This window comes from Hippocampus comes, unplaced genomic scaffold, assembly GCF_001891065.2.
Source record: "Hippocampus comes isolate QL1 unplaced genomic scaffold, H_comes_QL1_v1.1 scaffold125, whole genome shotgun sequence".
NCBI lineage: Eukaryota > Metazoa > Chordata > Actinopteri > Syngnathiformes > Syngnathidae > Hippocampus > Hippocampus comes.
Window position 1 is genome coordinate 1,716,604 of NW_017805453.1, and position 23,174 is coordinate 1,739,777.

A 23,174-nucleotide genomic window follows, 5' to 3' on the forward strand; every position below is an offset into this window, starting at 1 on the left:
CCTCCCGGGGGGAAGATGTGTCGTGTCGACTCATGATGAGCCCATGATTAGCAATTGTAATCTGGTATTAAGCACTCTTGTGCCCGTATGGGTCGCCCATAATCCAGTGTCAACATCAGTTTAAAGCAGTGGTGGGAAGAACGACGGTACAAATAACTTGACTGTAATTCAGTAGATTTTTTTTTTTCCACATACATTTTTGAGCACAAAAGTAGATAGCTCTAAAACAACATGCAAAATGTACACTAACATGACTTTTTTTTCCTTTCTCTGGACTTACAACGGTGCCTTGAAGAAAAAGGACAAAATAAAACGTTATTTTTTTCCAGAAAAAAAAAACATTCTAGTATATTGTACTTTGTAGAAAAAAGACATTGATGGCAATTAATAAAATGTAAAGATTGAAACAGTTTATGCTGCATTCGTTTCGCTTCAATTCAATGGACACTGTGCTGCTCCTTCTAGTGTGTGCAACAGAACCACCTGGGGGCAGTGCAATACCGATGGAGACACACAGGAAGATTAATAGATTGGACGGCCTCACTGATAAATTGGCTGGCCGATTTTAGCTTTTAAAAAAATCTGCCAAAATGGCTTTTTTTGTTGTTCTTACAGGCTAATGTGATGCACCCTGACACCACGTTGGTGACCCATGTTGTAGGACAAAATACTGTAATCAAATGTTCTGCCTGTAATTAATATATTTATTAATGGGAGTGTTAAGGGACAAAAACAAGTTAGATTATTCATTATATGTTTGAAATTAATTTTTTGGATATTATTCAGCCAAATGCTCCAAAAAAATTTTCAGATCAGACGAGCCTACTTATATTATCTGTCAAGGCTTTTGCTTGAATTGCTTTGCATTGCTAGAAGGTTATAACACCACGGCATGCTATTTCTTAGCATGTCTATGATGTTTTGCATTTTTTGTTAGCATTAAGCTAAATGGACTTGATTAAGGCAAAGGTGTGGCCGTTTTAAATACTCTATGTGCAATTGTTGTGTGTGAAATTGAACCAGTCGTGGCCATAAACAGCCTGAAGGGTATTTTTGAGAAAAATTGTAGACAACAGTATGTGCCAAACTGCTGCTTGTAAAGTGAGTTGACGATATGCACCGACTTCTGTATATAGAGTACATAGTGTGAGCATTTTAGTTACCTCTGGCTTGAAGGCTGTCGTTTTTTTTGTCTGCATCCAGCTGGCGCTGAATGCAATATGAGTCCACCTACTGTGCGACACGACGCATACACAATACATTATTCCCTTTGACAATATGAGGTTCATTAAATTAACGCCAACATGGGGAGCGGAGGGTAAGAAAATGCCGAATGCGGTTCCACCTCAATTCAATGCATAATACAATCAACAACTGTGAAATACAAGCTTTACACGCAGCCAGCTGAAGGAAAACAATCGCAGTGAGACATCGGCGACGACGGCTTTGTTTGCAGGATATGTCATAAGGAACGGTGCTGTGTCCAACAACAATGACAACAACAACAAAAAATGTGTTCAACTGCAAATGGGTGAGATTTTAACCTAGAACCGCAGAACTGAACCGCAAACCATTAGTCAAGTGACAATCAATGTCATCAAGTGACAGTGGAGAAATTAAGTAAGAAGTGAGCAGGGCTGGACGAGTACGTAAATATGAACGCAGACAAAAATGCATCAGACATAATGTCTGTTATTAGCAGTTTTATTTTAGGGGTCTATTTGGAGAAGGCGTTAATTTACCTTAACTAGCGAGTAACTATATGTAGCCGGGTCTTTGGAAAGACTGGACTAAACACAAAATAATTTTTATGTGGGTTTTATTCCCGACTGAAGAATGAAAAATTGTTCAGCATTAAGATGAAAGACTGAGATGTTAACTGAATTTTAAAAGTGTTCGCAAAGGGATCTAAGAGATCAGAGAAAATTAGAGTCTTCAGTTATGCAAACAGTCGCAAAAGACGCCACACTCATATAAATTAAGATTATATTTAATACTGTGCATATAACACACTATAATTCACCCGAGAGACTGGTTTTGGTTAGCAAAAGAGTATTACGTGAACAATGGAATTCATGAAAAGAGATGATGACAGGTAATAACATTTCTTTTCATGACAGGACAAATGAGACATTTATTCTTCTGGGCGATGCCTCGTGTTTCAGACTCCGCTGAAATAGTCAAAGATCCGTGTAAGGTTAGACTATTTTTAATATTACATGCGGAAGTCAACACTGCTTGGGCTTCAGTGCTACTGTTTTGGTAAGCAAATGAGTTCAAACGGGCTCAGCAATTAACTCTTGAATGTCCGTGTGTGAACAATTGCATCAAAGAACAGCAAGAAAGACCGTATTGGTACAGAACATGAGCTCATAATGAATTTGAATTTGTCAGAGACTTGTTTACTTGTTTGGGTGCTGCTGTTTAGATGAGCAACATTTTCAAAATATGCTCAGCCTTTACATCTTGATGTGTGTCAATAACAGTTTCTGAACTAGGGATGACTTACTAAAAACGCCCCCGGTGCTTCATTTGGGCAAGCGTTGGGATGTCATAGATATTGCTTTGAGGCATGCCATGATATTGCCGTTTTAACAAAAAAAACAACAACAACAACAAAAAGAGAGCATACTGTATTGTGTTTGATCGCGTGCACATTTTAACACACATGCACACGTTTTACCCGCGCCCGTGCGAACCTGTTGATGCGTTCACCGCACCTTTTCCAGCCAAAGAAGCCCCCCCCCCACACACACACACACATACATACCATTCCATTTTAAAATGTACATGCTTGCCACATTTGCACAAGCAAGGAAGTGAAAACAGCAGCAACAACAACAACAACAACACCAAACACACCGCTGTGTCGGATCGAACCCAGCAGCACGCTGACATTTTACCCGCAACACATGCGGCACCAGTGTCAGCAGGGATATCTCACACACACAGATACACTTAGACGCATGCAACTCTGTTGCAGGGAAACGACCAAACAGCCAAAGTGCACACACCGATTCATGCATTCGTGCACAGACATGTCCGTTAAACACACACAGTTTGTGGAGGACACGGCGAGTGGAAACACAGCTGCAATGCGTGTTTTCCTGCCTGCGTGCACAGTTAAAGACAGTAGTGTTCCTGGATATTCCAGGACGTTCAACTTGATTCAAACTGCGCTACTTTCTTGCTGCACCGACAATTGTGCGCTACTTTCCCCACATTTATGTGACACAATATCGCGTCGTAACGACTGACAACACACATAAAACCAACGCCGAATTGACCGCCGGGATGCAGTACGAATAGTGACAACCGCAATTCCTCCGTCGTGGACTCCAATCACGGCGTGGAAGGGTGCAAACAAGAAAGACGCAAAAATGACAGAGGACTCTCGTGCGCCATCGCTGCGCGCGAACAACTTCTCCCAACATCCCCCCCTTTGCGCTCTTCCAAAGCTCGCCCAAACACCCTTTTTTGAAGAGACTGTGTCGTGCAGTTACAAATGCATTATGACTTACCTTTGTGGAAGAAGGCCATTGAAATCGCGACAAGAGAGAGGGAGAGAGCGAGAGATCCGCTTGCCGTGCTCGCCATGTTGGACACCTGCTGGAGAGTGGCGGCGTTGGATCACCTAGAGAGGGCCATGGGATGGAAATGTGCACCCACTAGGAGAAGAGAGGGAGGAGAGAGAGGAGGAGACGGGCAGAGGAGGGATCAAACGTTGAGTGTGCTATCATCAAGTATTCTGCATTATGTTGCAAATGGCAAGCAGGACTCTGCATGCATTGCTCACTTTTCAACACTATATATTGTATGAAAAGCAAATTTCTTCATGGGTCGATGTGATCCACCACATAATGTTTATTTGTTACTATTGGAATATCCCAGAAAGTTCACATCACATTGTATACTTCTTACATTTATTTTAATTTTGTAAAGTCTTGTGCATCCATGTGAGACCGATGGAATCTAATCGGATTGACAGTAACACTTTTGGAGCAGCACAGTAGTCGACTGCTTAGCACATCTGCCTCACAGTGAGAGAGGTCCGACGTTTGATTCTGGGCCTTCCTGCGTGGAGTTTGCATTTTTTACCGATGCCAGCGTGGGGTTTCTCCACGTACCCTGTTTTCCTCCCACACACCAAAAACATGCATGTGAGGTTGATTGGGCAATTTAAATTGTCCTTCGGTGTGATCGTGAGCGCGAATGGTTGTTTGTCTATGTGTGCCCTGCGATTGGCTGGCAACCAGTTCAGGGTATACTCCGCCTACTCCCTGAAGACAGCTGGGAGAGGCTCCAGCACATCCATGACCTTGGTGAGCATAAGTGGCTCAGATCATGGATGGATGTAAAATTGTTGCCCTCAAAATGTAAATGTATACAATACACACTTTTGGACTGAAAAAGCTGCCCATACAAAGTTCATTTTTATAATTATGCAAGTCAAGGCAGTCTTGCAGCACACACACACACACACACACACACACACACACACACATATGCACACACACACACACACAGATAAACAGTACATATATTACCTGTATGGATATATACATGCATATATACTGTACCTACATTATATAGGCTACATAGATACTGTACATATATGCATTTAATACTGACAGATAATTCTCCTATGCAACCCAAATTAGCAAAGGTCTTTGAAACATCTCTGAATATGATTCAGTGGGCCTCCACAAGCACAATAATGAATGTGCTATTGTCATAGCAAAACCGCCATGACAGTGTCACTCAAAAGTGAGCATGGGTATCAAAAATATTTGCATTGAGTGTCATTACATTGCAGACGTGTTCCGAATAAAGTGACTGGTGGCTATATAGTGAAAGACAAAGTGAAGCAAGAAGTGAAATGTGAACATGGAAATATGGAAAGAAAGAAATTATGACGTTTGCATGGCCCCAATCTTGTTTAATGTTACTACAGACTGCCTCCTGTCCTTTACTGGAGTATTGCATTTCAGAAATGTACCTCATTGCTGTAATTCTACCATAAAGCAGAGGCCAGGATCGCAGCGGATATTCATGTATGTAGGTTTGCAACAAACTCAAAGAATAATTAACACAATGTGTCTTCTTTTCATAAAAGTTAGCACACTGGCAATTGGAAATGTTTGGGGAGCGTGACGATCTCAACCCATCCAAACGCCACAAAAGGCCGCTAATTGCGCAATCTATTCGGCAGGCCCGTCGTGTCAGTCCTCATTCCATGGATGAGCAGATAGTATTTACAAGTTCACTGCTCGCTCGCTCGCTCTCTTCCCTCTTGCTCTCTCTCTTCATACAGATTGAATTGCGCACATCAAATTTATTTTAGATGTTATTATCTGTGACACCTTGCCAGTTGCCGGTTCTGCCTGCCACTCAGACACTCAATGTCTCCACAAGGTGTTTTCAACATGACACGCACGCACACGGCCAAAAGTTGCAAAAGTACTCACACTTTATGTTTGAGTAGAAGTCTAGAAAAAAAATGGTAAAAAGAGTAACCGTTCAGGTAAAAGTGAAGGACTGATTCAACTCCTGTTCTGAAAGATCAGTTGTGAATTAATTTGAGAAAATCCCAAACGAAATATTTTTATGTCACAAATAATTAAACAAAAGACATTAAATAAAGCGTGAAAAAAATATTTCTATTTTGTGAATTTGACAAAGTAATCATTTTCCCGAAGTGAGATCCTGGCGAGTGATAAACCCGGAAGTGTGACGTCACAAAAAAACAATTGCGGGGTTCTCTACTGAAAGTATACAAAGCCAGTCAGAAATTGATTCAGAAAGTGATGTTTCAAACTTATCTGGGGGATCCTGGTGTTTGAAGAGTTGGGAGGAAAAGGACGTTGTTGACAAGATGTATGTTGGACCAAACACGTACACGAGCCAGATGCTCAGGAAGCGGAAAATGTGCCTGAACGGCCGGACATAGATTGGAGACGAGACCCATCGGGATTAGAAGAACCGTTAAACTATGTCGGATGCAGTTATTAGCCTAGCATTAACGTTTGAAATTCAATGCTGTGCCGTGCTGTAAATTGCGCACGATGGGATGACCTACTCAGTCCATGTAATCCCGCTAGCACCGAGAGCACACGTCATCGTGGGTTGGTGTCCGACATTGTCATTGCTAAGGTAGTTGTGTTGCATTGTCGGACACACTGCACAATATATCGGCACCGTTTTTAGTTGCAAACCATGACAGAGGATTCCATCCATGCACTCATATAGTTTTGAGTGTTTTCGTACAGGATTACATCCATCAACACGTATAGTAGTTTGAATCAAATGTTTTCATAAACAACAGACAGTTATTCATTGATTAGCATGCCTACTTTTTTTTTTGCAAATCCGGTTGAGAAACAGAGATCTTCTAAGTGCTTGTAACAAAGAATGCATTGGCTTTGCGAGAACAAAACTGTACAGTTCCAAATTTCTGGTCCATATATATGTGCCCTGTTCTTTTCTTTTGGCCACTGAAACAACTGTTTGCCTGAATGTGAACAGTGCACACAGCGCCGAGGCATTTAACCGAATAACCCGGTAAAACAATGGCAAAGAACAGTTAACTCGACAATGAAAAATGCCTTACAATGGCTGACGGGCGACTCGGCGTTCTGTAAATGACGTCACTCGCCGGAGATTGACGAACAAAAGGATTTTCGTTGTTTACTGCAGTAAGCCCATGTGTGGACGATCACGAAAAGTGAATATACATGATCAAAATGATTTGTTTTTTTTTTTAAATACTTGTGGGCAATAAAACTATGGAGAGAAACAAAAGAGATATAAATATCACATGGTTAAATATTTGGCTGCGTAGAATGAGAAGTGAGAGTTTTACTATTCTGCTACATTTCCTTACATAGGGCTCAAACTGAGAAGAAGAAAAAAATAATGTTACTTGTTATAGCTAGCATGTATTGGCTTGAAGTTCATGATAACAAAAAGAAAAATGCAAAATCGGCTATTGATAAAATGGTGGAGGGAAAAAATACACCTCAGTTCTACTTGTTTTTTTCATATTAGATGAACATTTTTTTTTAAATGACAGTAAGTGATGTTTTTTAGGCAAGGTAACAGGGTGGCCACGAATCATTCTTGCAGCCGACGACATCAAATAAGGCCACCGAATGTGTTGCATAACTGTTGCTCTGTGAGCCACGTTCTTTCAATCAATCAGTCAATCAGCCAAACACGATCTTAACTGCGGTTTATTTTTTGACAGAAGTTGCAAGTAATAGGTCAAGTAATAGGACACTTTGACTCAAACTGCTATAAACAACAAATCGTATGAGGGGAAAAGTGGTTAGGATTGCACGACTGTCTGTGTTTTTTGTTATGTGTTGTGTTTATTATTTTACTTTATGTTAACTGTTTTGTAGGCGCTTTGTTACAGCTGCAGCTGTTGTGAAAGCGCTATATAAATCAGGATGTATTTTGTTGTATTGTAAGTAATAGGCACAATGTAATTGTGTTATATCCTTATATCTATCTATCTAGATAGATATACAAATAGACATATATATATATAATATATAGATATATAGATAGATAGATAGATAGATAGATATAAACACACACACAAAATTCCTGTTACAAAATAGAAGAGAATAGAGAATAGGAATAGGGTTCCTGGAGCCAGCAGGATAAATAATGGATAGGAATGGATCAGATGACTGAAGTGTTTTCATCTGGCTCCTCAGTGGTAATGGCCCGCCACAGATGCTTTCACACATTCTATGTTTGAGTGAGTGGATGCATTATGGGACCCAGGGTGGCTAAGTAGCCTGCTAAAGAGCAAAAGATGAGCATGAGTGGTGGGGAGATCGATCCCAATATTGATAGTATTGATACCAATGTTGATATTGGTCAATACTTCAATTTCTGTGCTCCTCCTGAATGCATCGGTGCCCATTCATACAAAAAAAAAACCAAATAATCCATTTAAGCCAGGAGTGTAGCCAGAAATTTTTCTGTGGGGCTGCCAGGGTGGAGGGAAACTTGTAAAACAAATCTACTTCTCTCTCAAGGAATAATAATACTCATAATTAGTAGTAGTAGTCATAGTAGTAGTAGTAGTAATCCCTCATTTAAAAAACAAAACCATACTGTATGGAATGAAATCAAAGATTAAACCTTTTTTCGGGCCCAGGCATTTACAAAAAAAAAAAAAAAAACACAATGTCTGATTTATTGTGAATAAATATTTGTAAAATACGCCCATTTGTATATTTTTTTGTTAAAATAAAAATTTCAAAATGACAATATATTTTCCTTTTTTTTAAATTATGTATTTTACATACAGGTATTGTATATACATTAAAAACAAAATCTAGTTAATCTTCAAATGACCCAGTCCATGCGTCTGTTTTGTGTGGCCAGTGTGCGCAAAAGATTAACCGTGCATGAAATGAATTTCACTGCCTTAAAGTTTCTCTGCCACCGTATGTCATGTACATGTGCTCTACGTTCATTGGTCGAAATAAATAATGTGCCAAAAGCGTCACAAAAATATTTTTCCTTCATTTTATGGTGAAGCAGCTTTTATAGACTGCCCTCCTTCTCACAATATCCCATCTCAACCACATTGGTGAATGATTCCAGGAAATGATATTCCAAAAATAACGCCATAGGTCATCAATTCTTGATGCCTTTGAGGTGCGAAACACGTTCACCGGCAGCAGGTGTGGTACCTGCTGACTGTGTGTGGGAGAACCCTCTGCTTAACGAGTTGCATATTTGTGACAACAAAGGCTTGCATTTTGTTTTTCGAACATTTTGACGATTTTATTTTATTATGAGTCTCCTACACACTTGTCAGTCAGGCAAGTCAGTGGCTGTAAACTGTGTGCATAATAAAAACTATTGCTGTAGTCCATCTACTGCGCACTACATTTTAGGACTTCCACTTTCAGGTCTCTTCATGCCATTTGGTGCTTATCTGGACTGTTATCGACTTGTTGCCCCCAACATGTATTTGCTTCAAGTGGTCCGTCTAATTTTATAAACTATGATAAGTCAGTAGATCTCCGTCTCATATTCACCACTTTAAAAAATAAAGTCAAGATCACCTCCTAATCAACATCACCAGTCCTCTTGAAACGTGGTTAATTTGCCTTCAGTATCATAAAATGTACGCTGGAATTGTTTAGGCACACATTCAAGGAATTCATCTCTGATTACAATTTGTTGTTGATTAGTATTATTAAATGTCAAATCTTCATCAATCCTGCTTGATACACCTGCAACCCTATATCCACACCTTGCTGCAATTGACTGATATCATAAATAGAACCCGGCTTTTACAGTATATGAGCATCATAACATTTGCAGCATTATTAAATTGATTTTAAGGCAGTAGCTCCTCCCCAAAAACTCCCAGCGACCCCCAGAAACTTTTCATGGAGAAAAAAAAAATGATATGAAAGAATCTGATCTAAGGAATGCTTAATGCACTGGGATGTAGTGATTACAGTTGACCCTCTACTTACGTATGTCTCTTCATACGAAATGTTCAAGTTATGAAACGCCTTAACAGGAAAATATTGCCTCTTGTTCCAAAAGAAAATTCAAGATACGAAAGGTAAAAATCCAGTATGGGCTGCTATTCGCAGCTTCGAGTTTACTGAACGCAGCATACTTCTAGCTGCTCTGCCATTGGCTATTACCGAGCATCATCCTGGCATCCCATTGGCTAAGAGGGACCTCTACCGTTTGTGTCTATGTGTCGGAAGATAGATATGCATCTATGCAGGGTCCTCATCATGAGGCGTTCGGATAGTTTTACGCAAATGTGAATCACCCAGAAAAAGTGTTCACCAGTCGGGCGATCGCTCACTATACTGATGTTTGCCTTGGACATTTTTGAAGGATTGTTAAAAGCCGACAAAAGTAAACATCCTTGGATCAGTTCTTGACAAAACGGCAGGCAAAAACCACTTCTGAGAGAGAACATGAACTAAATGGGCAAAAAAAACGACGAGGATGCAGTGAAAAGTTAAATGACCATCATTTTTATTCTTTATTCTTCGTTTTTTTTACATTATGCACAACTCTCATTTATTGTGCACTATTGTAACATGTATTTGCTATGTATTTTGATGCATTGTTATGCTTTGGGAAACATTTATGTCTGAATTTTAGGGGGGCTTGGAACTGATTAGGGCATTTACATGGAAAACACATCTCTACTTACAAAATTGGTCATTAAGAAATTTCTTCCAGAACCAATTAATTTCAAAAGTAGAGGTACCACTATACTGCCTTCCTTTAAAATGACATTTTGCTTATTTCACTCCTACTAAAAATACAGCAAATTCTGTGTCCTATGTAAGAGAGACCCAAACAGTCAAAATTCTCACAAAAGGTATTTTTATTACCATATGGTAGCCCAGCTGCAGCCACACTGGTATAAACCGCATCGATGAGGCAGATTGAGTCTGAATCTAAATAAAGTGGTGCCAGCCATGTCTACGCAATACACATCACAGTAGCATTTCACCTGCAATACCCAGGTTACTAGATTACCATTTAGTTTAACTTTTAACACAAAAAAAAAAAAAAACACAACATATGCAGTGGTTTACAACTCCTTTGTTTGTGTGGATGTACCTAATGTTGTGTGTCCATAAACACTTTGTCCAGCTTTTCTAAAAATAAGACAATACCCAGAATGGTGAAAAAGAACTGAAATGGCCTGGCCCTGCATTACCAGGCATATATTAGCAATTTTCTGACGTCTCACTGACAGCTGAGTGTCTATTCAGTCGTCGTGTATGAGGACATTTCTTATATGTATATGATATTAAAATTGGTTTTAAGAACTGAAATCTTCAGGAAGGGGGCAAAGTATTTTTAATCAACCCCAAACAAACTCTCAACTGCGGATCGGTCTTTACTGGTTAGTTGTAGATGACTTTTTTATGATAGGTTGTATATGTTAGTTGCTCCATGTACAGTACTTTGTATACAGCGATGGCTGTTTGAAAGTGCTATATAAATACAGTTGAGTTGAGTTGAGTTGAGATAGCACCTCACAATAAAATAATGATGAGATGCAACAGCAATGCTAATGACGTCTCAATGGAGCCGACGTTTGATTGTGTCATTTTAAAATGAATGCAATCCTTTTGATTCTGAGTTTGGCTCACAAAAAAAATTTAAATCGGTCACGTTCATACACCGCAAAGTTCGGTTAAACCGAATTTTTGATCAGGATGGGGAGTTAACGTCAACATTTATGTTGCTATGTTTTTTTCATATCATGTAGGAAAACACTGATCTAAAACTGTTGGAACATAGATTACCATTTAGTTTAACTTTTAACACAAAAAAAAAAAAAAACACAACATATGCAGTGGTTTACAACTCCTTTGTTTGTGTGGATGTACCTAATGTTGTGTGTCCATAAACACTTTGTCCAGCTTTTCTAAAAATAAGACAATACCCAGAATGGTGAAAAAGAACTGAAATGGCCTGGCCCTGCATTACCAGGCATATATTAGCAATTTTCTGACGTCTCACTGACAGCTGAGTGTCTATTCAGTCGTCGTGTATGAGGACATTTCTTCCTATTCCTCGAAATAGCATTAAATTCCCTATGGAACAGAAACATTTGCATATTAATTAGAGGGATAAAAAGTGTGTGCATAAACTAAGCTTTCATCTCCTAAAATCCAGATGAAAGGCACCCGTCAGGAGGCTCCAATGTCTGGTCGTATCTGGGAAAAAGTCCTAAAACTTCCATACTTCCATATATATATATATATATATATATATATATAAGAGGGAACACTTGCGCTGTTTAGGTGTTCCCTTTATTTTTATGAGTAGTTTATAGCACCTCACAATAAAATAATGATGAGATGCAACAGCAATGCTAATGACGTCTCAATGGAGCCGACGTTTGATTGTGTCATTTTAAAATGAATGCAATCCTTTTGATTCTGAGTTTGGCTCACAAAAAAAATTTAAATCGGTCACGTTCATACACCGCAAAGTTCGGTTAAACCGAATTTTTGATCAGGATGGGGAGTTAACGTCAACATTTATGTTGCTATGTTTTTTTCATATCATGTAGGAAAACACTGATCTAAAACTGTTGGAACAAATTACACAAAGCTTACAAATGGGCCAGTGCCGCTTACATAGGCATGATTTCATCCACCAATTTGCTGACTGAATTATTTAGCAACACAACAGTGTGTGAAAATGAAAGATTGCTTTTGTTTCCACAGTGACCTTAATTATAAAATAAACACATTCTGTGTGCACTGGCCTGGTATGTTGCCCGAGTAAGGTTGATCAGGTCAGCAGGAATAAACAACAGTCAGCCCGATCAGAATACCACGACTGACTGAATTTCGCACATAGATACAGAGACACAGCGCATAACTTGCTTGCCTACAGCACATAGATATCTAAATCTATATATGCAGCATATACATATGTAAACATGGACACATACGTTTATGCAGTACATAGATAGATTTGAGAGATTAGATAGATTAGAGGGAGAGAGGGTGCGAGAGAAATAGCAAGAACAAGAGAGAGCAATAGATAGATGGATAGATAGATCAATCAAGGTGTCTACCGATATGACAGTAAAAATCTCGCCTGTGTTTGTGTGTGATGCGTATTTGTTTTTACTTTGCATTAATTTTGTCTGATTTGTATTTTTTCCTTCATGTAACATACTTAAGCAAAGAAGTGTGCCACAATAAAATATGAAGCCAATTAAATAGGTAGTTTTATGTCAGATGGTTTATTAAACGGTGAAATATAATTCATAATTTTTTCAAAATGATTTTCAATCTATATTTTTGTAACTGGATTTCTGGATCAATTTACATTTTGAGGTACAATTTAACATACTTTATTCATATTGTATTTTCTAATAGAAGTTCAGATTTGCATTTGTCGATATTTGTAAAATAAATATGAACATTACATATTTATGATTCAGATGTGATTTATACAATTCCATAATTGAATATACTACAATAGCAGTTGGCTTTGTATTTAATTTTGGCCTTAACAAAATGAAATGTGAGTTATGTGAGGTTCAAATAATAAAAAAAAAAACTGACGAAATGATGAATAATAATATAATGATATATTGATGATGACTACATTTCTGCTTAAATTTAAATGTAATCAAGAAATGGATAATTTAATAAATTATTTCATATTGCGATGGCATGGTGGAAAACCTGGTTAGCACATCCACCTCACAGCACAGAGGTCCGGGGTTCAATTCAAGGTCCCGTCCATCCTGTGTGGAGTTTGCATGTTCTACCCGTGCCTGCCTGGGTTTTCTCCGGGTGCTCCGGTTTCCACCCACATTCCAAAAACACACACGGTAGGTTGATTGAACACTCCAAATTGTCCCTTGGTGTGATTGTGAGCTCGAATGGTTGTTGGTCGATGTGATTGGCTGGCATCTGAGCAGTAGGTGTGTCCCCCACCTACTGCCCGAAGACAGCTGGGAAAGGCTCCAGCATGCCCGCGACCCTCGTGAGCATCAGCGCATTCGAAAACGGATAATTCATGTTGCACTTTTCCATTTAAACTAAGTTGACATTTCAATTTGCCGCATAAACTAAAAAAAACATTATAATTGGACCAAACCTCTCCCATTGCCTCATTACCACTACATCCGCAATTATAAACCTGTTGTTAGCTGAATACCTCTCATGTGTCATTAGTGCCCAAATCAGACTGAACAAGAGTCGCAACAAGCTGCAGGTGTTACGTGGCGCATGAATGTCGACTAAAATCAGATATCTTTATTATAACATGAGCAGATGCCCAGTCCAGTCCAGCACCTGCCTATTCAACAGTCACACGCTTGTTCATTAAATCTGCCTTTTTTTTTCTGCTCCCCTTTCCCCCTGTCAGTCTCAGCCTGGCAATAACTCAGCTGAGGACGCAAGCGATAGCAGCACCACGCCGGCCCTTTTCAATTAGTTTGTGAGATGAAAAAAAATATATAATCCTCATCCTTCACGCCAGGATGCTTTCACAGATTATAAACAGTGTGTATTAATCACAGAATTTATGAACAAGAAGCCGGCATAGCGCTGCCAGTCACATCTACAAGTGTGTGTGTGTGTGTGTGTGTGTGTGTGTGTGTGTGTGTGTGTGTGTGTGTGTGTGTGTGTGTGTGTGTGTGTGTGTGTGTGAGCTGCGAACCAGCGAGACAATTACAGGTTATACTGTGTGCTTACATTATCCCCCCCTCCCTTGCCATAAAAAGTACAAACTCTGAAAAGTACTCACAGTCTAGTAAAGCCAAATCATTTGGATTGTCAGTTATTTGTAATTATTTACAATGGCTGTTTTGTGGGTAGCAGACAGGCAGTGTGTGGCACATTATGATGCACAAAAAAAGAGACGCCGGCCTGTTACGCAGGCTGAATCTGTACATCAAGCAAGAACAGGAAAGAATTCCACCCACAAAGATCTAACAATTAGTTTCCTCAGTTCCCAAACATGTACTGAATGTTGTTCAAAGAGAAGGTGATGTAACACACTGGTTGCAGCCATAAAATGCTCGGTAAATGATTATTTGTTCAAAACAATTAAGCTGATCAGTTTGAACATTAAATATCTTGTCTTTGTAGCATATTCAATTAAATATAGGTTGAACGTGACTTGCAAATAACTCTAGTCTGTTTTTATTTATATCTAACACAACATCCCAACTTCACTGGAATTCGGTTTGAAATCAGAATGGCATATGCAGACGAGTGGAGGTGCATAAAACATTGTTGTCACAAAAAAAAAAAAACAATCGGGTTTGCTTCCCCTTTAAGTGATTTAGTAATCTGCTGTAATATGAATCATGTTTCACAGATGATAAAGAATATACGCCTTTGACTGTGAGCATTGTTATTTGTTATATTACCTGTCTGCACGTGTTTGTGTTCAAATATCTGCTTAAGGCTTAACATAGCCACATGAAAGCTATTCATTAGCCTAACTGTATGATGTCCCATTTTATGTTAGCATCAAACTAGTGGACTTTAGGGTTTGGGTGGTCCACAGTATACCGCAGTCCACCTCTTGAGGACCTCTCCTCTATACATGTCATGCAATGCAGTTTGAAACTAACATTATGTGTCTTTTTGGGCGGGAGGTTTAATTATGTTAAGCTAACGTGACGTTGCAACGCACCACTGACATAAAGGGCGACTAAATTGATGAGGTCTCATTTTAACTCGCAAAAATGTAGCTGTGAAAGTCGTCTCGGTTGATTTTTTTCCAACATTTGTCGTCTCCCCCCCCCCATCGAAAAAAAAGGCAATTTAATGGTTTAATGGGAGTAATCAATTTTCAATAATTGTCACAATAATGAATTGCAAAGTCGCGATTGTTTTAACTGTCGAGGAACGGTGTGACGAATTCATACTATTGGATTGAAAGTTAATGGGCCAGGTGAGCGCGTGGAGACAGCCCAGCCGTCAAGACAGTTTAATTAATTACCGGGCATACACATTTCTGCAATCCTGCTACTTCTCTTGTCAAAAATTGAGAGATTGGGGGGGGGGCATTTTACAGTGTGTCACGTATGTAATATTAGAGCAGAAGGACACCACTGTCTTGTATCGTTTGCCATAAGAAAGGCTCACAACACCCAAGACAATACAATCCAGACAATGTCAAAATGCACACATCATTTTAGATTTTTTTTTTTCCAGGTTGTTTGGTTCACACACGGAACATATTTGGCTGGACTGGACGTTTAACTGCCTCAGCTTCTGATGTCATGACAAGCGATATGGTTTTGGCAATGTGCAAACTTGTTAACTAATTCAAAGGCCATCACAAGAAAAGAAAAACAACTTCCGGGGGCACCCGCCCGCATTCTTCAGATCAACTGAAGCAATAACAAATGTGGCCATTATCAGAGTTTTTTTTTTTTTTTTTTTTTATTTCTTGGAAACAAACTGAAGTTATATGAAGTATAAAGTATTGATTGACATTCAAACAAACTACATGGCAATTGAGAGGTATTATACATGCATAAATACAGAGACCAGTAATAGAGTGTGGGGTAAAGATATTTTCAGTTTTTAAGGTCTATGGCCACCATCAGGGGTGAACAGTTGAAAAATGGGGCCCAAAAACCTAAAGAACATCCTTTTTTTTTGCCCCACATGCGCAATGTTGCCCATTCGCGAATACGGTTCATCTTAAGTACCATTTGCACGGCCATAAATGGTGGCCCATTTGCCCTTAAAAATTAAAAATTTCTCATCTAAACGTGTTTGTGTGACTAGTAAACTTGCTGATTTTTTAAATTCTTGAATATTTGTTTTAAGATTCTAAACACTGAACACACATTCTGCTCTACTCTATAATTCTTATGTCACTATTATTGTGTTATTCCATTCATCCACCATCATATGAACTGCTTATTCAAAAAAGAAAAACAACTTGGAATAAGGGACACATAAGGTCTTATAAACACTAAGTTTTGTTAAATATTTACATCATTAACACTTTGCGGTAAATTGGAATATGTCACTAACAGGGTGGTACCTGTACTCTCTCACAGTCCATGTTTGAACAATCCACTCATAATTAAAATGATTTAAATGCTGAAGGAAAAAAAACCTACACATGCAAGTACTTCTTGGCAATATGTTTTTGCAGCCGCAAAACATGGTGCTTCTACTGCACAATGCAATGGCTTACAATAATATCAAATGCTTTCTATTGCCAGTACCTTGTTTTTGATGCACACTTTGGTCTACTATTTTAATACTAGTCAATATGGGGGTACGTGGAGCGCTCAGTATATTTTTAAGTAGTCGGCCACTCGGCCTGGGGAAAAAAAAAAGTTTTAAAAGCCCCGCTGTTGGGGGCGGGGACTCCATCACTCCGTTTAATGTGGTTACAACGCCCCTTCGTGTCAGAACTTGCACATTGCACGTCATCCGCACCTAGTCGTGGTATTCCATTTAACACGTGGTGGCAGCAGATACCAAAACATTGTAATTCCACGCAGTAATACCGTGCATAATAATACATGTAATAATAAAACTCATTTTATGTGATCAATGGAAATGTACAAAAAACAGTTTTGAAACAAAACTTTTCAGACTACGTTCAAGTGTGGAGCATCCTTGAAAAATGTAAAATAAAAACTATTCTACTGCTACAACTATTAAAGTAAAAACGGCATCAAATACACTGCAATCAGAGAATGGATTTTTGGTTCTTCCAAGTTTTGAGGTTCACCCCATAAATAAATAAATAATAACGTTAATGCGTTTTGAAAAGACAAATGAACATATTGTAACAATTATGACATAAAAGTTATAACAATAAATATATTTTTTCCAGATGAATTTTTTTTTCAATAATGAAGAAAACCTCAGTCTTGCAATAAAAAAAATCTTCACACGACTGTACAAGAAAACATTAAACAAATCTATTTCACCATGAAAATGTTTTTTTTTAATTATTTGTTTCTCTCAAAACTAACAAGTTACATTATTGTATCATCAGGTGGCTCAGTCATTGCAATGACACTTTACGAACACAGGTAAATCTTTGTAGAATGGCCTGTGCATGTCTACTGGTGCATGAGTGGACGCCATTATATAATAATAATAATATAATATGCATATAGCAGAGCAAAAGTGTGTGTGGTTGTGCATGAGGTTAGTCGGACTCCAGATGTGTGCCTACACAGATTGATATCGAGGCTCCACAAAGATGCCCAGTGTATGTGTGTGTATACTTCCTATTTCCTGTAGCACGTAGGAAATTCACAACAATGGCTCCACTATGTGACAACACGCATTCAAAGCTAAATGATACAGGCAGGGCCAGTCCAGAGATGACCAGAAGGCAAGCACGTGAAATTTCCTACATAGCCAATATTTCCAAAAGGCCCCAATGTCAATTCTTTGAATTATCTGAATCTAAATTCACACGTTATGTGCATTTTGACTGCTCTCCCCCTCCCATCTTATGTAATGGGCTACAGTATTCCACTATCTTACTGCACATCCGCAGACTTGATTCAAGAAGACAGCTGCAAAATAAACTTGTTGGTGCAGTTGTGCGGAAAATGAAGCTTTCAACCTTTTTGTTGCAGTTACACCGCGTGTGTGTGTGTGTGTGTGTGTGTGTGTGTGTGTGTGTGTGTGTGTGTGTGTGTGTGTGTGTGTGAATAACCGACAGCGGCAACAGAAACAGCCAGACGCTCTTGCTACTAGCGGCGGCACTGCTATGAGTATCAGTCGTCGGGGGGGATGCAGTGGAGAGCTGCACGTGTGATACTTGTCATCATGTCAGTGGTCAAAATTGCAAACTATATTTAACGTTGATGAATGTTCTTGTCAATTGAATACATGTTTTGACGATTCATTCGTTGGATCATTAGCATCAAATCAGACTTTAACGACTCAATAATTTAAGACCATGGGCCCTATTTTCGTTCGTGCAAGTCTAGTGCAAAGCGCAGTCTGTGTGCGTGAGTGGAGTTTTCTTTGTTTTGGTATTTTGGAAGACTTTGCGTTTGCACCTTTGTGCGTCAGTGTGGGATGGAAGTAATCTTTTTCCACCCATTCCTCGCCTGAGTATGCCATGCTTGACATTGCGGAAAAACAAACACGTTCTATGGGGTCTGCGCATGACATTGGCAGATAAACTGCAAGCTCGCCCCTTGCGGATGATGCTGTCGGCCCTGCATCTGATATGGGCAGAGTGTGTCATGCCCCCCCCCCCACGCAAAAGTGAATGGGGGTGTCCATTTTTTTTTCAGGTGATCATGATTAGAATTATTAATTAATTAATTATTTCAACAATGATTTAGAAGGATTTATTGGTGTTATACTTGTATTTATGAATGAAATCCAGTGACATGCCCGTCCACGGAATGCCAAATTTGTCTGCCTGCTCCTTGATCAAATATACCAAAATCGCGTTTCCCCTCCTATGCCTTGAGTTAGACCTGCTTTTTGTGAGTCTAAAATCTACTTTAATTTTTGTAACCAGGCAGCAAGGAAATAACACCCAGTGAGGTGTTGAGCGTCTACAAAATGTATGTTAAACAAGACCACAGCTCCAGCACAAAAACGATGACGTGCCTGTTTCTACGCCAAGCTCAGTTACCAAATTCTTGCATGAGTTGGTAGCAAGTCAATAATGTTCACCGGAACGCCCAGAGGAGCACAACTCAATACACAGTAGACTAGACTTGCACCGGCATGAAAATGAAGTTACACCCAGTTTTATGGCAAGCGCATGGTTGCCAGTCAACCAAAATAGTGAAAATGAAAGGTTTTTGAGGGCCCCTTGACTGAGTTTGCTGGCCCCCCAAATGACCTTGCATTTCAGTAAAGGTACTCTGATGACAATTGAATACAGGCTTTTCGGGCAACTTGGCCTGTAATTTAGGTGGAAGACGGCTATTATCACATGTATTCCCAATGGATGTATTAGTTAGGAATATGCAATGAATGATTATGTTGAGAGTCAACAGGAGGAAGAGGACATTCCTTGGTCAAACTATGATGAGCATATGAGAAACACTGTTCTCCCATCTTAGATTCGCTCCCGTCTCTCCCATGACCTGGAAACTAATGCGTTCATATGGCCATGATGCCTTATGCTACGCTACTGAGGTGGTGCAGTGAGAATCTCTTGCATGGGGCAATATTCCGATGCATCATTGACATAACATCACTGGAAAGAAAAAAAAAAGCCTCTATTTTTTAAATCTAAAACACCAACAAGGTGACCTGAAATTGAGAACAAACAACATCGTGTGCTCTGCACCTTTGCTGCACATGGAATAAAACACCACTGTGCACTATATTTGGAGGGCATTTATGAGTCATCAGCTGCCTCTTACCTTTCGCACCTATGACTCAAACAACGTTGGTCAAATCACTGCACATTTTGCCCCAAATCCACAGCTTCCATCCTGCAGTATGTTCACTCTGAAACAATTCAGAAAAAAAGGGAAATGCCATGAGATGGAAGGACAGCAAACGGAAGATTTTCCTCTGATGTCTTTTCAGTCGACTCACAGGTTGTCTTGGCTTTTATTCAATTTTGGCTCATTGCTTCTCTGTCGGCCAAAAGCACAAATCTATTTGGGCTCCAGTGCTCTGGAATGCCCTAGCCATGCAAATTAGAGCAGCTACCTCAGTTGAAATACTTAAAACCCAATTTAAGACTCATGATATACGCTTGCATTTTGTTGCCTGTTTGTACTGCTGTTTCCTTTGTCCGTCATTCCCCCTCCTCCCTGATCTGGAGAGGGAGGAGGGGGGAAGGAGGGTTCTGCCAACTGTGGCCCCTACTCAAGGTTTCTCATTTTTCCCCAGTTGTTTTTTTTTGGGGGGGGGGGGGTTCCTTGCCCTCCTACGGGTTAATATTGCATTTGCGGAATATGAATTAAGCAGCAAAATAGACCCCCGCCCCCTTTTTTTTTAATCCATCTCAAGGTAGCCATTTTTGGCACGTGTTGTCGACTGAAAATTACATCACAGTGCCTATTGGCTCAGCTTGCAAACTTAAAAAAAAAAACATTAACATACTATCCAGTCAGCGTTTCATGAACTGACAGTCAACTACAGTTAAATTTCCCCAAAATAATGCATGTGGCCACAAATTCTTTAGCATTACATTTTTACTCTTACATTAAGTTTGTCTGCTCTATATTTGTGTGTGTGAATAATTCAGGGATACTTCTGCCTTTTCCTAGTCATTGTGCTTCTTAAATATGACTTAAATGAATGAGCCAGATTCAACATGCAAATTGGCCAATGCCATTTTGCATACTGGTTGTTAGCTAGCAAATCAGTGCACGAGACAAGAAACAGAATAACAAAAACAAACAAACGACATAAGAAAAATACATGAATTTCGCTGAGCTAAATCTTTCAACTTTTTACTTAAATATGTTCCTGCTGAGCCTACACTTGACACTTCACGGCCCAGGAATTTTATCGCCTTCTAAGGTACAAGGTGTATCGGAAAAGTTCCAGGACTGATGTCACAAAATTTACATTTCAAGCAATTGTTGCGGTCTGACAGGTAGCCTATTTAATGCTTCGCACCACCGACATCGAACATTTTGGGTCACTGTTAAAACAACAAGATTGGCTTTGCTCTTGTCTGGATCAAAAGCCCAGAGGCGGACCAATGCTGCAGTTCTTCTGAAGGATCCCCACATGAACGAGCCTGTACAGCAGAGCGAAAAGCTGCCAGCAGTAACCTTGGATGTCAAATTTAATGCTCACATTGGTTCATAGGCCTGCACTCATGATCAGCCTACAGATGTAGGGAGTACCGCCATTACAGTCATGCATCAAGGTTGCGTCCCCTATATATATAGTATGAGTTTCTTCAACCACAGAAGTCTTGACTTTAACTGCTCCACTGGTTTTACTGGCAGTTCACAATGCAGTGCATTTAACTGTGATATAATGAATTTGTGTGTGTAAATACAGGCTTTGGGATAAAAGTGGCATTGGGAACAACGCTGCACTAAAAGGCTGGAATAGATCATGTAGTTTGTACTTAACACAAAGCCTTGATGCCCTGCTCGGGTTTGTCATTCAAAAGAGACAAATGGGTGTGGCTTCAAATGCAAATTTTTCAGATGAGACAGAGAGCGAGCTAGAGAGCGAGTGAGTCAGAGGGTGGTTCTGCCTGAGCCCTATGCACTCTGCCTGGCAAGAGTTTCTTTCCTCCTCATCTGTTACCATTGTTCCTTTAGCACAACAAACAACAGACATCATCTACATCATCTGTAAAGATGAAGTTTATGGAGGAGTGTAGAAAACACTCATTACGCTTCTCTTAATTGAATATAATTTAAATATATACTTGGGCTGTCACTACAAAGCTGCAGCGTGGCACTGTCAGTAAATAGAAGGAAGGAACAGTTCAATAAAATATCACTTTACTTCTCGATCCTGCTCTATGGCTCAGAAACATGGCCCCTGAACGACACCCTGGCCAAAAGAATCGATGGCTTTGATAGCAGAGCTCTCAGAACCATCGAGAACATCAGGTGGCCCCAGCGAGTGTCCAATGAAGAGCTCAGAGCCCGCACGTGCCAGCCCCGAGCATCTTCCTTGGTCGCACAACGCCGCACCCGCTGGTTCGGCCATGTCCTTCGCCTACCACCAGACCATCCGACACGAGCCATTCTTCAGTTCGACCCAAAGGCCGCAGGCTGGAGACGACCACGAGGGAAGGCCCGCACAAAAAAAAAGCTGGCCGTCTTTGCGGGCGCCCTCCAACAACAAGGAGTTGCTGTGGAGGATGCAGAACAGCTGGCACAAGACCGCCGGCACTGGAAAAACCTGGTTCATCTGGTCGGCTCAACGCACAGGGACGGGACCCCCGGACCTTCGCTGGAGCACTAACTAACTAACTAACTAACTTGTCCTGCCACAGTTTCATCTCATAACTCATTTAAGAAGAAGTCTTGTATTTCTGTATACTCACTTTTTGTAGTGAACACAGAAGTAACTATGCATTATTATGGATTCTTGTTCACGTCACGGCTGGTGCTCCACTAGGGCTTGGTGGTGCAACAGCTCTGTCAGAAATCTGTGCAGCCCCCTCTAGCATTTTATTTGACATTCTACAATATTAGTGATGGGAATTCCGGCTCTTTTTAGAGAGCCGGTTCTTTTGGCTCGGCTCACTAAAAAGAGCCGGCTCTTTCGGCTCCCAAATGGCTCCTCAGTTTTTTTGTTGCTTAAATTAGTTTACTCCCAAAAATAATGTAAAATTATGTGTAAAATGAATTACGAATGTAAAAAATATACAGTATATCAAATATTTATTATTTATATGGCTTTATATTCTTCTGAACATACTCAACATGGCGTACAACATGGAGTGCTACAAAAAAATAAATTACAAAGTACAAAAACAAAGACCCATCTCAAAACAAGGTCAACAAAAAGTTCCAATCTCTGATTGTGCATATTTATAAGTGTTTAAATATTTACAGTAAAACAACATAAGTAAGCTTTGATTACCACACAACAAATTATAAATTAAAATTTGATATTGGACATTTTAACCTTGCACAGTCTACACGCTGCCTTTGAACTATCAATTCAGTTGAAATCAGTCCAAATTTCACTGCGTTGCCTATCCATTTT

General features: G+C 39.7%; 1 protein-coding gene across 3 annotated transcripts in view; it reads right to left on the minus strand.

Annotated features, from left to right (window-relative positions):
• Window positions 1-3,648, minus strand: part of cadm1b (cell adhesion molecule 1b) — a 163,033-nt gene extending 159,385 nt beyond the window's left edge. For 2 of the 3 annotated variants that reach the window (XM_019874321.1, XM_019874319.1), the window contains exon 1: window positions 3,522-3,648. In XM_019874321.1, the coding sequence (XP_019729880.1) occupies window positions 3,522-3,597 (76 nt within the window). In that variant the 5' untranslated portion in view covers window positions 3,598-3,648. The remainder of the gene's footprint in view (window positions 1-3,521) is intronic. The other variant, XM_019874320.1, reaches the window with a different exon arrangement.
• Window positions 3,649-23,174: the final 19,526 nt, after the last annotated feature.